Source organism: Terrapene carolina, unplaced genomic scaffold, assembly GCF_002925995.2.
Source record: "Terrapene carolina triunguis isolate 2854851 unplaced genomic scaffold, T_m_triunguis-2.0 Scaffold56, whole genome shotgun sequence".
Lineage (NCBI taxonomy): Eukaryota > Metazoa > Chordata > Testudines > Emydidae > Terrapene > Terrapene triunguis.
The window spans coordinates 1168933-1184131 of record NW_020664407.1 but is presented as its reverse complement, the minus strand read 5'-3'; the positions used below and the strand labels follow the sequence as shown (position 1 = coordinate 1184131).

General features: G+C 45.8%; 1 protein-coding gene across 1 annotated transcript; it reads left to right on the top strand.

Moving 5' to 3' along the window:
- Nucleotides 1-4183: 4183 nt before the first annotated feature.
- Nucleotides 4184-13235, top strand: LOC113407919 (neuritin-like). Its single transcript, XM_026658855.1, has 3 exons — nt 4184-4318; nt 8941-9085; nt 12720-13235. The coding sequence occupies exons 1-3, from the start codon at nt 4264-4266 to the stop codon at nt 12949-12951; spliced, it is 432 nt and encodes a 143-aa protein (XP_026514640.1). The 5' UTR covers nt 4184-4263; the 3' UTR covers nt 12952-13235.
- Nucleotides 13236-15199: the final 1964 nt, after the last annotated feature.

Below are 15199 nucleotides of genomic sequence, written 5' to 3'. Positions count from 1 at the left end.
AAAAGTAGGAGATACAAGTATGATTAAAAACAACAACAACCCAGCAACCACAAACCCTTATCAGCATGGCATGGGAGTGAAAATGAAAATTCCTCCTGCTGCAGCTCTCTCAGTCCTTGTACTCTTGATCTTGTCACTTCCCTTCAATCCTGGTGCTTTTCCAAGGGTGCTTTTACACACTGACCAAAATACAAGCAGCCCAGCTTTAGGCTGACCAGCATGTACAATGTTTCCATTCAAGCACCATGAGCCTACAGCCCATCCATCCCCTTTTATTTGCTGCTAATGCACTAAATCAAAGACCTATCTAACTGATCTTTGCAGGAACAATGGCAGAATTCTACCCTATGGTATATCTATCTCTGTTGGCGGTATTTCTAGAGCAGCCATTACCACAACATTTGAATGCCAGATACTGTATTAGCATTTTTGCCTTAAATCCAGTTTAGATTCAAATATCGCTACTGGAGAGAGCTTCTAACACTTCCCTTGAGAGACTATTTAACATCGTGAGAGTATACCTGTGATGTAGGGACTTGAGCTTTCCTCAGCAGTCTAGAGACCTGATTCTATCCTTAATTCTGCCATGAAATCACTTTGGGACCTGACAAAAGACACTTTCCCCTACAGTGTCCCTATCTGGAAAGTAGGGGTAATGCTGCTTATCTACCTCTGTTAATCAGTTTGAGGTCTATGGATAAAAAGGTGTTTTATAAGTGCAATGGGTTAATTGCATGTTAGTATTATTGTATTAACAGATCTCACCATCAAGAGTTTTACTCTTGATTTCATGTAATTGCTCCTAGTTGTACTGACTCACTTAACCCTAAATAATCCCTCTCCCTTCTTGGTGACCTTCAGACCCTTGTAGACTGTCATGCCTCCCACCCTCTTACTTACTTCTAAGCGTATTGCTTAGTCCTCTTCCATTAAGACCATGGGGAAGTGAAGGGCTGTTCTTTTTTAAATAATGCTTCTCAGGAATTGCTGGTATAAGGAACTGCGCTATGCAGCACTCACTGCTGCTAGAGTAAAACTACTTAATTATATTTACTCATTAGGAGCAGAGGGATTCAAAATCAACAGCAGCCCTCACATTGCCTATATCAGCCAGCCTGCAACGGGCTGCTGAAACAGGGGTGGGAGGAGCTGATTTGGGGGCAGTAATTTTGTGGTGGGTGGATCTGACTGAGGGGTAGTAATTATGGTGGTGAAGGAGTGGCTAATCGGTGGGAAGAGGAGCTGAGTGGAGGGGTCCTTTTGAGCGCCGAGATGTGGGCGGGCGCTAGCTCGCCCACTGCTAAAAGCCACTCCCCCAGTCTAGGGAGGAGCTACTGAACCCAGAACCCAACCAAGTTTGGAGGACAACGAAGGCAATAACGGGAACAGGCATGGGGGTCAAAGGACTAAAACCAGGGAACCAGAAGGGGACACTGAGCAGAGAACCCCTGAGAGAAGGGGTGGTAGGAAGACATGGGCAGGATTTGGTAATTTTGTGGTGTAGCACCTGAGTGGGAGTGGCTACTTTGTGGTAGGGAGAAGCTAGGTGGGAGCTGGTAACTACAAGCAAGTGAAACCCTTAGGGCCGCTGTGTTCAGTGTAGCTACACAGGGTCCAATGCAGGGCAGAAAGGGGCCCTTGGTAGGCAACAGCAGCAGAACATCTCCATGAGCTGCTTGTGTTTTCTCCCTCAGCAGACACAGGCTTTCAGTTTGCATTAGCCAGAGCCAGCACTCGCTCTTTTGGCATCCTAGGGCTACTGCTACCTCTGGGCAAGTGGGCCACATTTAAAAGGGAAACACTCCCCCTAGAGAAGCTGCCCCACCTAGTGGGAAGGTGGCCAGGTGGGAGCGTCACCTAACAATTAAATGCCATAGGCATGTACCTATGTAGCCTACCCCAGCACTGGCAGCAGGTCCCCCTCTCCCTTAGGGGGAAGATACCTGTGTAACCCCCCCCAGGATCAAGTGTGTGTTATACACCCCCCATTTTGGGCCTAGTCCACAGGGGGGCTTTTTAGGTCAAGCTGTGGAGCCTGGTGTTTTCAGCTCCTGGGTTCAGTCCCCAGTATGTTAGCCAAGATAGCAACATGCACGCTCTACTGAGCTGAGCCAGAGCTCAAACCCTTGCCTAGGCAGGGGTGCTGACAGACTCTCACCAAATGTGCCCACTCCCTTGGCCTCATGCCTTGAGCCTCACACCTGGGGTGGTGAGGGCAGCGCAGCATACAGGGCCCCAGGAGAGGGTGGGGATGGGGAGGAAAGGATGGCACTGCAAGGGCACTGGTTTGCCTGGACAGCTCCCTTATTGTCTGGTGGGAGCATCCCTCTGCCTAACAGGAAAGCTGCCCCTCCTCCCCGAGGATGGACTAAGGAGCTGGTCAGAGCAGGACCCGCAGCATCCACTTCTGTTTGTGCAGCCCCTAGCTCTGATCTGCCTCAGGCCCCAGCCACCGCCCTAATACACACAGTAGGAAAGAAAAAGGCAGATCCGGCAGGCAGGCCCTGGTCTCCCTCAGGATTCAGGGCAGGCAGCCTGGCAGAGATTAACCAGCTCAGCAGCCCTCCCCATCTTCATCCAGGTGACGTGATAGAGGAGGGATGGGGGGAGACTCCTGAATCCTCCGCCCACTCCTCACTGCAGGGGCCAACCCGGGCAGACCCAGCAAAAGCCAGTCTCCCACCCCCGCTGCTGCAGAGAGGGGGAGGACGGGGAGGGGGGTTTCTTCAGTGCTATCCCCACCCACGCAGGGAGGGAGAGAGACTCTTCCACAGCAGAATATACCCCTACTTGTCCCCCCTCCCTCCTGTCCCCTGGAGCGCTGCAAACCTCCCCACAGCCTTTCTGGCCCCCTCAATATCCTCACCTGGTAACAAATCGATGGCTAGATCTCTCCCTAGCCGCTCCTGTTGCTCTGCAGGAGAGAGGGATCGATGGATAGACAGGTTCGCTGTTTGCAAACACCTCCCTCATTGGATTTGCATGCCTTAGAAAGTATTATTTTTGCACCTCCTGGCTAAAAAGAGGAAACACACGTCATGTCCCTCCCATCTAAAATAATATTGGACGCTTTGTGCTAGCAGCCTGCATCCCCAGAAAGCCCCAGCTGTCCTGGACAGAGATAAGATTTAATGTTGGGGTCTAACTACTTCTACTTTCCCGATCTATTTGCCAGTTGCAGCCCCGTCCGTTATGTAACAAAGCAGCAATGCAGCTGCATCGATTCAGACAGCACAAAGGGCAGGTATTTTATAATACGTTTTAAAAAAAACAAAAAACCCAGAGGGCTGGAGAGCGAGTTACAATCGTGTGGAGCGATTATTCCACAATAAAAAGAGGGGGGAGCGCGGCAATTTTGCAGGCCACTCCTCAGCAATGCCCTAAGTAAAAACAATGCCATCGGCAGAGCAATGCAAATGATTTCGGGTTGTTTATATACCCAGGGCTGTTTGTTATGATTTAGCTTAGGCTCAGCACACAAGAGCCAAGCCAGCCTGCTGGCAGCCTGTTCAAGGCCAGGCTTTAGCCCCCCACGATGTCGCCTGTTGCTCTTGAGGAACCGGCCCGCTCTGCAGGGTGAGGACAAGCCCGCAAGGATCACATCGAGAGGTCGGTGCGTGCCATACACAGAGAGTGTGAGGCGGGAAGCTGGACGCAGCTGTTTAGTGGGGGGAGAGAGGGGGGAGATACGCACACGGCAGGCTTAACAGAAGCTGCCCTGCTTGTCAGGCGCTTGCGGCAGTGTTTGGCCATGGGGACGTGTTAATAAAGATGGCAGGAGTTCCTCACGGGCCAGCTCCTTCTGGTGGGGCTTTTGTTTGTTGTTGGTGCTGTTGCAGGCGCGTGGAGAATCCAGGGCTCCCCTAAAGTCCTGCAGGGTCACACCAGCAGCCAGCAGCCCGGGGGAATTTCACCGAGGGGAGGAGATTTCGTGGCGATTAATGGCAGAGAGCGGGCTAAATCCAGGCTGGGATGCCTATAAATGGCGTTTCTCCTTCCAAGGTGCACATAAAAAAAAAAAAAAGAATCCGTCAGTGTCATTCCCCCACGTCAGGGCTGGTGGTGGGCGTGAGGCTGTACTTCCTCCGCCCCCTGCTAATGGAGTGAACCATTCCCAGCTCTCTCTTTCTCCATCTCCCCCTCGTCTGCAAAGTCTCCGCTGCTGGGAACTTGTTGGCAATGCCTGTTTTTCAGCTTTCCCCCACGTTTTCCAAAGTAACTATTTAAAGATCTGCAGTCGCAAATGGTTTTACTAAATGTAGGATGGGACTTAAGTTGAACGGCAGATATATTTCTCTGATCCTTGCTGTACAGATAGGTAAGTGGACCTCCAAATTGTGTCTCAAGTTGTCTGCACCAAACCCCATTTGATGCATGCAGAAACGGAATGTCTAAATAACCTGAAATGATTGGCATGATTCGCGGCGAAGGGACCAAGCTATGTACTCTCCTCGCTCGCTCTTTTTAACGGCATTTTCGTGTTTATTCAGGATGCCAAGCGCTGAAAGAACAGCTTTTCCGCAGGAAAGGGAACGAATTCTTATTCCTCTTGAACCACTTTTGCTCTTCCTTATTGCAAACCAGACGGATGAAATGCTCGTTAATGGTTAGGTTGCTTTCTTTTTCCTTCCCTCCTCTCCGGGAACGATTACATGCATATTTCTTTCTAGATATATGCCACGGACAATTCAGTGGTTCCAATGCTAGGACATTTATTTCTTCCCTAGAGGGGCAGAAGGATGAGATAATGGAACAAAATGGCTAGAGAGAGGTCTAACTGGAAAGTTTATTTGCAGGCAACCAGGGATGTGCAAAGGGGTCGCAATGCTGTCTTTTGGTATGTTAGGGCTCTCCCAGCTGCGGTGAATGTTTTTGTTAAGTGTGGTGGTGAAATAAAAACAAAATTTAAATCTTATTGCCTGAGCATTAATTTTGTGTAAACTAAGAGAACCTCTGTCACTAAAGCAGAGGTGCAAAATGCCTATTCTTTGGGAGTTACTTAAAATAGCACAGGTTTCCCTCCACCCTAGTTTGTGTGTGTATATATATAATATAGATAGATAGATAGATAGATAGATAGATAGATAGATAGATAGATAGACGTGTGTGTGTATTTCTTCTTACTGTTGTTTGGGATTTTGTTGTTGCTAGGTTTTGTTTATTAGATAAATTTTGTTCAATGTTTCCGACTAAAGTATTTTCACAGTTACAAATATTAAAACAGCTTTAAAGTTAGCAACTCCTTTCATTCTGCATAAGGAACTAATAACAAAAAAAAACCCAAAGAAATTCCCTAGCATTATCCAAAAATGATCTTGGATTAGAAAATAATTAAAACACATCCTTTATCGATACATTGGCAGATTACAAGAGAAACCCTTAAAAAGATTTTCTGCAAAGGAATTCTGTCATAATAAAAAATGCTCAGTTTTGCTGTTTAAAAATCATTTCGCTCTGTCGCTTTCCTCGCTAGCCGATCTCTGCAGCATTGGGGCGGGGGGAGCGTGGAGAAAAGGCAAAACGCGATGAAAATAAATTTCGCATCGATGGGGGGGGGGGAGGAAACCCTTGAGACGAAACATTGAACTCGGGAAAATGTGGCTAGAATTTGCCAACCTCAAAATTCATGTCATTATTTCAAACAATCAGAATAATTTCAAAGGATGATGAACGCTTTGCAAAACCATTTTTCAGGACACATGGCCTTTTTAAAACTACATTTATTTTTTTATAAATGTATTTATTTATTTATTTGGAGATTGGAGGAGGATGTGAGGATAGGAAATTTTACCAAGAGAGGCATTTATTCGCCGTGAATTTTACATATTTTTGGCACTTTATGTGCACTAGATCGTTCGAAAACGTGCAGGAATTTCGAAAGTTCCGATAAAACCAGTGCTGCAGACCTCAAACATTATTAAAGTGTAGATATTTTTGGGGTAGTGAGGAAAGGGATGAATTTTCGGATCTTATAGTCTCTTCGGAGAGCAGTTTGGTTTTATTTTACGCCGAAGTATTTATTACTATTTTGAAATAAGGTGCCACCTCTGTTTTGTAAAGAGAATAAATGCCACATCCAGTGTAGAAGTGTATTTACCTCTTCTGGTGAATTACTAAAGGGTTCGTATGAAATGGAAGTTTGTCGCATTAGTTTGGTGCCCCCCAAATGTATGTACATCTTTGCACCAATGCCTTGGTCCTTATGAATGGCTGGAAGCTCTCCGAACTACTGACATTTTGACAAGAAGGGTGGCTGAGGGAAGGAAGCGGGGATTGCAGGAGCTTGGAAGGAAGGTGAGACAGAAAGACAGATGATGCGGGGAGTAGACGGAGCTAAAGAGCGTGTTAAATGTGGAGAATAAGCTGCAAAATTAAGGAATGCAAAAAGGATCAATTATGGATGGATCCTTTCGCCCTTATGCGTTGCCGACGGGCTGCACTTTCCCCTTTCTCTTTCAAACGACCTAGTTCAAGAGAAATCCCATTGTTGTGTAACTCGGGAGAAACCCTGTCTCGTTTCTTAAAGCACAATTGCCCCCAAAGCCGCGGACAGCGACAGCATGCTAACACTGCAATGAGCTGTACGTCATTTCGCTCACGCGCCCGCGTGTGCTTTGAGCAGGCCTCTCCTGCCGAGCACGAAGGCAGTACAATGGCACTTAGGAATTATTATTGTTGCCATCGCATCTTGGCGCGCCCGGGAGGAGTCGATTCATAGGGCAGATCATTTGGGAGCCTATATTTTTAAGAGTGACTTGTAGCATTTTGCCGCTTGGAAGTGGCGTTTTCGCCCTCCTCGTTCGCTTGCAAGGAGGGATCGCGATGGCTTTTATAGGACTTTTCTCTCTCTCTCTCTCTCTCGGGATGTTCTCAGCTCTGCTATTTGTTTGCATGTTTTGTACCGTAGCCAATGTCTGCACCACCACCCCCTCCCCGCGTGTTTTGACGTGCGGGTGGGCGGCGGTGGTGAGGGGTGTGGTTACTAAATCAGGTTAATGATGAATCAAACGGGGAGGGGTGACGGGGTTTCTGAGTTGAAACGGAGCCTTTTGGAGCCAGCCACTTACTTGGTAATTGGAGCGCCTTAAAAATAAGCAGCCATGCTCCCCAGGGGAATCTCTAGGGCAGAGTTTCTTACGGTTGCAATTCCAGGCTCCCAACCCAGTGTGTGCCCCCAGCACTTGGGGCAGGCTCCTGAAAGCAGCATGTGAAAATGGCAACTCCCTTAACCCGATTACTGTAGGTGGCTAAAGATGCACTGCATTGAGGGGAGGGGGGGAGCAGCTGAGAGCCCTGAGCTCTGTTGTTCAGGATCAAGCCAGTGATCAATTAAACCAACAAGCCTCTAATTCCCTTTCATTTGCAGCGGGATTGATAGGGATAAATAGCCCGTATGCTAGCGAATCCCAGCCAGTCAGCCAGAAATTGTATCTGGTGGTGGTGTTTTTTCAAACAGACAAATCAATTGAGTGAGTCCTGAACATGCAGGCAAGCAGAAAGCGAGAGAGAGAGACCAAACCACAGTGACCCTCCTACTCCCCTCAGCACCACTGCACCAGGAGAGGCTAGTGGCTGGGAGGGATTTTAGAGCTAATATCACTTGAAAGGTATTTACAAAAAATCTTCCCAGCAAGACAGCCTGGCTTCCCCTTGCCTGAAAATCCACTCTATCCCTCAGCACGGTGTGGATTTCATTGCAAGGGGAAGAGATCGAGAGGGAGCACCTTCTTCCCAGCAGGGTCAGTTTTGTGTGTGGCTAGAGACAGAGCGCCTGGTTGATGGACTCAGCTATAGCTAGACAGTTTTCAGAAACTTCTAGCCCTCTAGGCAGAGTGGTACATAGAGGAGCTGAGGTGAAGTGAGGTAAATGATGCTCTTCTGTCTCCACGTCGATCCATCTGGCTATGGACAACATGTCCAGAGACACGCAGTCTGACATATAAACCACAGGCGTCTCTCTGGCACCAATCTAGCTGCAAAACTACGACATAGGTGAGAAGTAATTTTACACACACACACACACACACCCCTAGTATGTGACTCTAGCACTCACTCAATCGGTGGATTACACAGGAGGGCATTTTCATTTTTTTTTTTCAAACAGCGTCTCAGTGTGTGCCAGTGAACAGCAAAATCCGAAAGGTGCAACATGGGAAATATAGCCAGGAAAAGATTTTAACCGTGGAAGAATTCATTTATCTTACTAGAGATTGCAACCCACAAACTTTTCGTTCCCACCCCACGCTGTTGCACCATCAGAGGGAGAAATATACGTGAGCCGTAGCCTTTTGCGTGTTTTGTGAATGTTTTCCTCTCAGAGAGGTTTCATTTTCCGCAGCTATTTACCCAGTTAACACTGAAATAATGAAGTGCCCTTATCAGAGTGTCCGTGTGTGTCTATACGATCGGAAGCAGAATGTTATAACAATAAAACGCATCCCGGGAAAGGAAAGAATTAAATTGAAAATTGCGTTTAATAAACAACCTAACGGTAATCAAGACTGTAGTGGGCCACGGTACTGTAAACTAGATTCAAACATACAACGGGAGAGCGAGAGATGGAATAAGAAATGACGTGCACACACACACACAAATCAAAGGCACAAACCCACTCCCTGAATGCCTTTGACTCTAACCCTGTTGTTCTCAGCACACTTGCCCTCATTCAAAATTAATCCCGTCTGCTGGTGAAAATGCCCAAACAGGAAAGCTGGCTTTGTGTGCTGAGAAGGAAGCAAAGCGGTTTGCAACCTGGTGGGTGCACAAGAATGGCAGATCTTCCTGTCACGGTCACGACTTTGATCCCTCGTGTATGATGGTGGTGGGGGACGGGTTGGGGAGGGGTTGAATGTAGCTCACAGACATGTGGGGGTTGAGTGCTGTACATCGTTACTGTGTTGGGATCTGTCCGGGCTGATGTGGTGCTGATCTGTTCCCCAGCGTACCTGGTGCAGGCGGTGAGAGCAGCGGGGAAGTGCGATGCGGTCTTTAGGGGCTTCTCGGACTGTTTGCTCAGGCTGGGCGATAACATGGCCAACTACCCGCAGGACCTGGACGACAAGAGAAATCTCCAAACGATCTGCTCGTAGGTCTTCCTATTTCGTTGTTATTCCTCGTCACGGATCGCCAGGGTTACATTCGGGGTGGTTATTCGAAAAGAAAATATCACTGGCCGGGCTGAAAATCCCGCTCTAATTGCTGCTGTGAGTGTGGCTCTCTGCGTAAAAAGAAAGGGATTTTATGGCGCTGCAAGGTGCTGCCCTATTTTCAGTTGTCCATGGCCTGAGTTGGCCTGACCTCCGTCCTTATTTCTCTGCAGTCTGAAGCGCCAATCAGAGCAAAACTGTACTGCGAGGAAAGATTTAACCTGCGCTGTAGCTGGGCCATTCCGTTCGTTTCCCCGCTGACTATAAGAAGAACAGGAGTACTTGTGGCACCTTAGAGACTAACAAATTTATTAGAGCATAAGCTTTCGTGGGCTACAACCCACTTTGGCTTCTCTTCTCTTTTTCTTGCCCTCTGCATTTTTTTGTAAAGCCGATGGTCCCTTCCCAGTTGATCTGTTCAAGGCCCCAAGTGTGACATCCAGCGTTAGCTGTCAATGCAAACAGTCATTTACATGGGTGGTGCTGGTGCTAATAAAAATGGAGGTCGGAACTCCAGCATGGGGTTGGCAACATTTGGCTGGTACTGGCTCTTCTTAAAGGCCGGTTTTGTTGCTAACGAATTGCCTAAAATAGGATCGTTTTTGCAAACCACCTAAGCAGCGAAATTCTAGGGCTACGTTTATTCTTCATTGACTCTCCTGATTCTTTATTTCTTGTGGGTCGCGTTCTGATTTCCTTACTCTAGAAATGTGGGACTGTTTTTTAAATCAGCTGCTAAGCAACACGATTAAAGAGATCAGAATCTGGCCCCGGAATTAAACATAATAAATTAAGATGACAACAATGCAATCGAATATACAGAGAAATAATAATAATAATAATAATTAATAATTAATAAATAGCACCTTGCTGCCTTATTAGAGAGAGTTATTTCCCCACGATCATTCAGATCTAGTTAGTTTCATTTGTAGAGTTAACATTATTGCTTAATAAGGTGTGAATAATGATTTGGGCTCGTAGAAGAAATAGTCGTGTCTGACGAGACTGGCACTGAAATGATCTCTGCAGGCTGAGACACTGGGATGGTGTCGCTGACAAACTTTCAGTCCTTGTGGAAGGAACACTAGGCCAGACCGGGCAGGGAGTTTATCTTAAGCACAAGTTTCAATTGAAGTCATTGCAGAGTTTTGCTTAGACTCCAGACTAGCGCCTGGGTAGGGGTCCATTGCTTAAGGAAATGTGAATCTTGATTTATTTCGCCCACATTAAAAAAGCGTTGTCTCCCATTCCTGACTCTTTACTGGGGACATATGAAGGTTGTTGGTGAGAATAGGAGGATAAGAGCTAATGCTTCATTTCTAAGAACTGTCCATTAAGGGGTTCTTTGTTTGAAGATAGTAACGCACCGTTTGCATTTTAATTTAATAAAAAAAGAAATCCGTTTATAGGATTTCCCTAATTGCTGTTTTCCTGCATAATCCTGAAATATCCGGCAAAATAGCCACATTTAGAAGCCAATGCGGTGTCATTGGAGTATAAAGTCTTTCTTGAAACATAAAAAAAAATGTCAGAAAACAATGTACATTAAACGGAAACATTTTTTAAATCAAGACATGTTAACCCAAAAGACAATGTTGTGAAACCCCTGTGACTTCTCTTTCTGTCTATATATTTCTGATCGACGGTAGGCTGCTATCTGCAGCGTCTACAATGCCGGTACGTGGCTTTAGTGGCCAGCTGCAATGTACCTGCTGAGCTGCATGTAGAATAAATACAGAAATAAGGGCCCCATCGTTCTAATTTAAAGTCTTTGTCCTAGATACTGTTCAGGAGTTAGCTTCTTGTCCAGTGCCACCGGCCTGCGCCTGATTTCTGTAGAGGTTTCTCTCCCCCTTTCTCTATGCCAGTATGTGTATTGAAAGAAGATCAGGGAAGATTTAATTTTCCTTTGGGAGATGCAATTATAGCAGAAATACTGCAGGAGAGGCACACTCTCAGCCTTCTTGGCATCTCAATATCTCATTATTTATTACAAATGTAGCAAACACTGGAGTCTACAACCAGTGTAGAGTGCTCATAAATTAGAATCTGCAGGACTGCTTAAAAAAATAACCGAAAACCGAGCGCCTACCTGGAAAAAACAAACAAACCAGAGAACAGTTCACAGAGGCCACGCTGATTTTAGATAACCGAGACCACTACACAGAGATCTGCCAGTCTCCTCTGAAATGAGACAATCCTGCTTGGAGTTTAGATTTAGCCTCGAGATCTGGTTTTGGTTTGAGTGAGAAAAATGGGGAAACAGTTTAGGAATATTGGAATTTTTTCCACGGGGGGTGAGTGGTTTCTTATTCTAAACACTGAAGGATCCTGGGCTCACTTAAATCACTGGACAGACTTCCCCTTTGTCTCCAGTGGGGCTTTGGATTAGGTCAGGATTCTGAAATCACAGGCATACCGTCCCTGTAATTTCAGAATCACTGACCTGGCGCCTATTCCAAAGCCACTCGGCATTCTGCAGAGAGGTGGCTGGTTTTCTGTGCAATGAGGTCTCGATCTAAAGCCCTCTGAAGTCGGTGGAAGGTTTTCCTAGATGGGATCACCAACGAACGCGGTGCTTTTCTGTGAAGTAACTTTGCTTTAGGATCTTTAAACTCTGGCCGATTCCATCGTTCTGGAGGAGTAAAATCAAAGCTCACCGCACAATAATACAGTTCATCAGCATCAAAACCAAAGAACGCTCTCCAACAATAATCATGCTAGGCAATAAATAAATATCATAATCATTACAGCTAAGAAACACGCTCCTTAATAAAGTCCGACAGTTAAAGAAGGTTAATAATAGGCACCTTGCTTTTTGTGGCTGTTTCCCCCCCTGGAAGATGTCCAGCTATTCTGTGCATGCAAAAGGCACACCTCCTACCCCTGCCTATGATTTATGGGGCTATGCGCTGGACCCCAGCCACTCTCCCTTCGAAGGCAGAGATTTCGATTTCTGACTCCTTGCAAAAGCCAATAACAGAACGTTACCGAGTAAATACAAAATAAGCCAGCTGGATGTAGCCTCCTTGCTCGTTCAGAATGGAAGCAAGCCGCCTGCTTAGGGGGCGTTTGGGACGGGGAGGAATTAAGATCGCAGTCACTCTTGAGGAAATCCTGAAACAGAGCTATTGACTGAAGGCTTGATCCTGCTCTCATTGAAATCAACGGCCCCACACCCACTGGTTTAACTGGGAGTAGGAGCAGAGCCTAAGTGCAAAACGAGCCGGTTGTGCGTAGGGCTGCTTCTTCTAAGGTTGCAATTCTGAAGGCAACAAGGGCCAAGGTTTTCAAAAAGCCACAGTTGATTTTAGGTGTCTCAATTTTGCAGCGCCCCAAGGGGGAAACTTCTGGAAGGGGGCCTGATTTGCATAAATGGGGGTTGGGCACCCAAACATCAAGGCACCCGTCATCGCTACACACATTTGAAACTGTTGGGAGGGGCGGAATCAGGAGCGGGTTGGAAGGGGAGCATGTGGGTGGAGGGAATCAGGCGTGGGGTTGGTATGTTGTTGGGCCCTCTTGTGCAGCGAGTGACCTGGCGCTTGTCCCCTGTGTTTGCTCCTTCCCCAGGTACTGGGATGATTTCCACTCCTGCACCCTCACAGCCCTCACGGATTGCCAGGAAGGCGCGACAGATCTTTGGGAAAAACTGAAAAGGGAATCCAAAAACCTCGATTTTCAAGGCAGCTTATTTGAACTATGCGGAGGAAGCAACGGGTCAGCTCCTTCCCTACTCCTCCCTGCCTTCCCCCTGCTCCTGCTGGCTCTCTCTGCAGCGTTAGTGACCTGGTTCTCCTTCTAGGAGGTCTCTTCTGGTAGAACACACATACCCACCCACACACACACTCTCCATATACTGGATTTATAGAGGAAGTGTCCATCCGTTTTTTGGGGACCGTTGTGATTATCTGTGATGATGAAACATCCATATAGGATTGTGGAAACGTTCTCTCTTTATTTTGTGTTTTATTTGCCAAATGTTACCAAACAATGAGCAACAAACAGCCAAAATCGGACCTCAGCTTTAGTGTCTCTTCAAATAAAAATAGAAAACCCGAGCCCTTTGTGCAAAAGAATCTCAGGAACGGCTTTGGGCCACCTAATATTAATAATCTTAATAAATAATAATAATAATAATAACAACAACAACAACAACAACAAAAGATGGGCTCCTCTTGTAATATGAAAGAAAACGATGAGTTGAGAAAAAAGGCACTGGAAATGAATCCAAGATTGATATCCACGTGTGAAGCATATGGTGAATAACTCACAATCTATCATCTTTCCTCCACAGTCGCTTGTTTTTTGGTCATTCCACTGCAAAAAAAAAAAAAATTTCCTCGAGGGTATTAAAAGAAGAAATTGAAAAATAAAAAAAAAAGAAGGAAGGAAAGAGATTATATCTAATGACTGAAGGATTGAATGCTGCTAAGATTGCTGAGAGTTTAGCTTTACTTGGTGTTGTCAAAGCATCTTTCCGAGTTCACTGCCTTTAATTTCCCTCCTCTTCTCTTGTTTTAGATGTTACACATACAGTAAAATACCTGAATAGCCAACAGTATAGATCACAAAAAGGGGGCTTAAATGTAAACCTAAAAATACAGCATATTGATTTTGACAAAAAAAGAACCTTGATTTTAAAAGAAAAGATGTAATTTAAAAAGAGTTTATTATAAAGCCAATTCAGCAAAAAAAATTTGCTACAAGTATAGAAAGAAGTATAAAATAAAAATTATTGTTTGAAATGAGGGTGTCGTTTTATTTGTAAAATATGCATGGTATATATCTATTTAACCGGACAGGCTTTTAATATAATAGCGGCTAAATGCAGAGCGGCTAAATTAATTAACATCGTCATCTTGGTGCAAAAAAATATAGAATTGCTAAACTAATTAACGTAGCCCTTTAAAAATCATGCTATAAAACTCCCTTTAAAAAGTACACAATACTCCTTTTCTAAAACGTGGGACTCATCTGCTGTGACTGCTTACAGAGGGAACCAGCCCAAGCCAGCTAGAGTGAGTGCCAGATTTCAGTGGGAACCCGGGGTGCCAGGGCAATGCAGGACGGGCTCCCAGGTCTAGCACTTCTGCATTTGCAGCAGTTTGTCAAAAATCCGCCCCGGTTATCCTTCCCTTTATTCACATGCGCGGGTTTTGCTGGCACAGCAATTGCTGGCGGCGTTATAGGCAGACTATTTACAGCTATAGTCTTTACATACATATTTAGTGATTTCTTTTAAAAAAAATAAACCTATTTTTCTGAAAAGGAGACCGTTTATAGCTGTGGAGGGGAGAGAAAGCAACCACCATTAAGATGCTGCAAAGGAGGGACAGAAAGCTGCTGCCTGAGATCAGATGAGTCCTTTCATAATTAATAAGACAGCTCTGCTGAAATAGCCAGGAGACTGGGCCCTATTGATTTAGCAGCAGAAGCTGCTATAACCGTGTCTATTTATAGGATTTTGATGCCTTTATGGAGAGGTAAACATCAAGGAGTAAACACATCCTTTCTACCTATAAGATGAGAGTCCTGCTGAGAGGGAGGAAGCTGAGGGAAAGGGGAGGAGGGGGTCAGAGTTTAATTTTGATTCTGCAATTCTAGTCATACATATTATTTATTCTGGTGCGGGAGGGGAATGTAATAATCCCCCTTCTCCAACATATCATTATTCTCTCTCTCCCCCCCCTCCCCCCAAAGGTCTGTAAAGTCTGAAATGTAATGGGTAAGCAATAGCAAACGTAACAGTTCATAAATCAAACAGTGGGTTGCAATCCAATCTGCATTTCCCAAACGTATTGAATCCCAGCAACAAATGGGCCCCGGAACTGGAGCCAGCCGCCTTTAGCACTGGAAGCGATGTTGATTTTTAATGATAAAATACATTATATGTGTGTGGGGGAGGGGGGGAAATCACCAATCTATGCAAAGCTCAGCCTCATTTCGTGGGCATTTTTCCACCCTTCCCTTCCCTTCTTTCCCACATTGGCACTGCCAGGGAATCGTGGGCTTTCTGCGAATGGCTTTTCCCAGATGATCAAAATTTAGAT

What these genes read in the sequence shown, in the direction of transcription:
- LOC113407919 (XM_026658855.1), top strand. Translation starts at nt 4,264, where the DNA reads ATGGGACTTAAGTTGAACGGCAGATATATTTCTCTGATCCTTGCTGTA. An exon ending in GATCCTTGCTGTACAGATAG is followed by an intron (nt 4,319 to 8,940) that starts GTAAGTGGACCT and finishes TCTGTTCCCCAG; the next exon opens with CGTACCTGGTGCAGGCGGTG. An exon ending in AATCTCCAAACGATCTGCTC is followed by an intron (nt 9,086 to 12,719) that starts GTAGGTCTTCCT and finishes CTCCTTCCCCAG; the next exon opens with GTACTGGGATGATTTCCACT.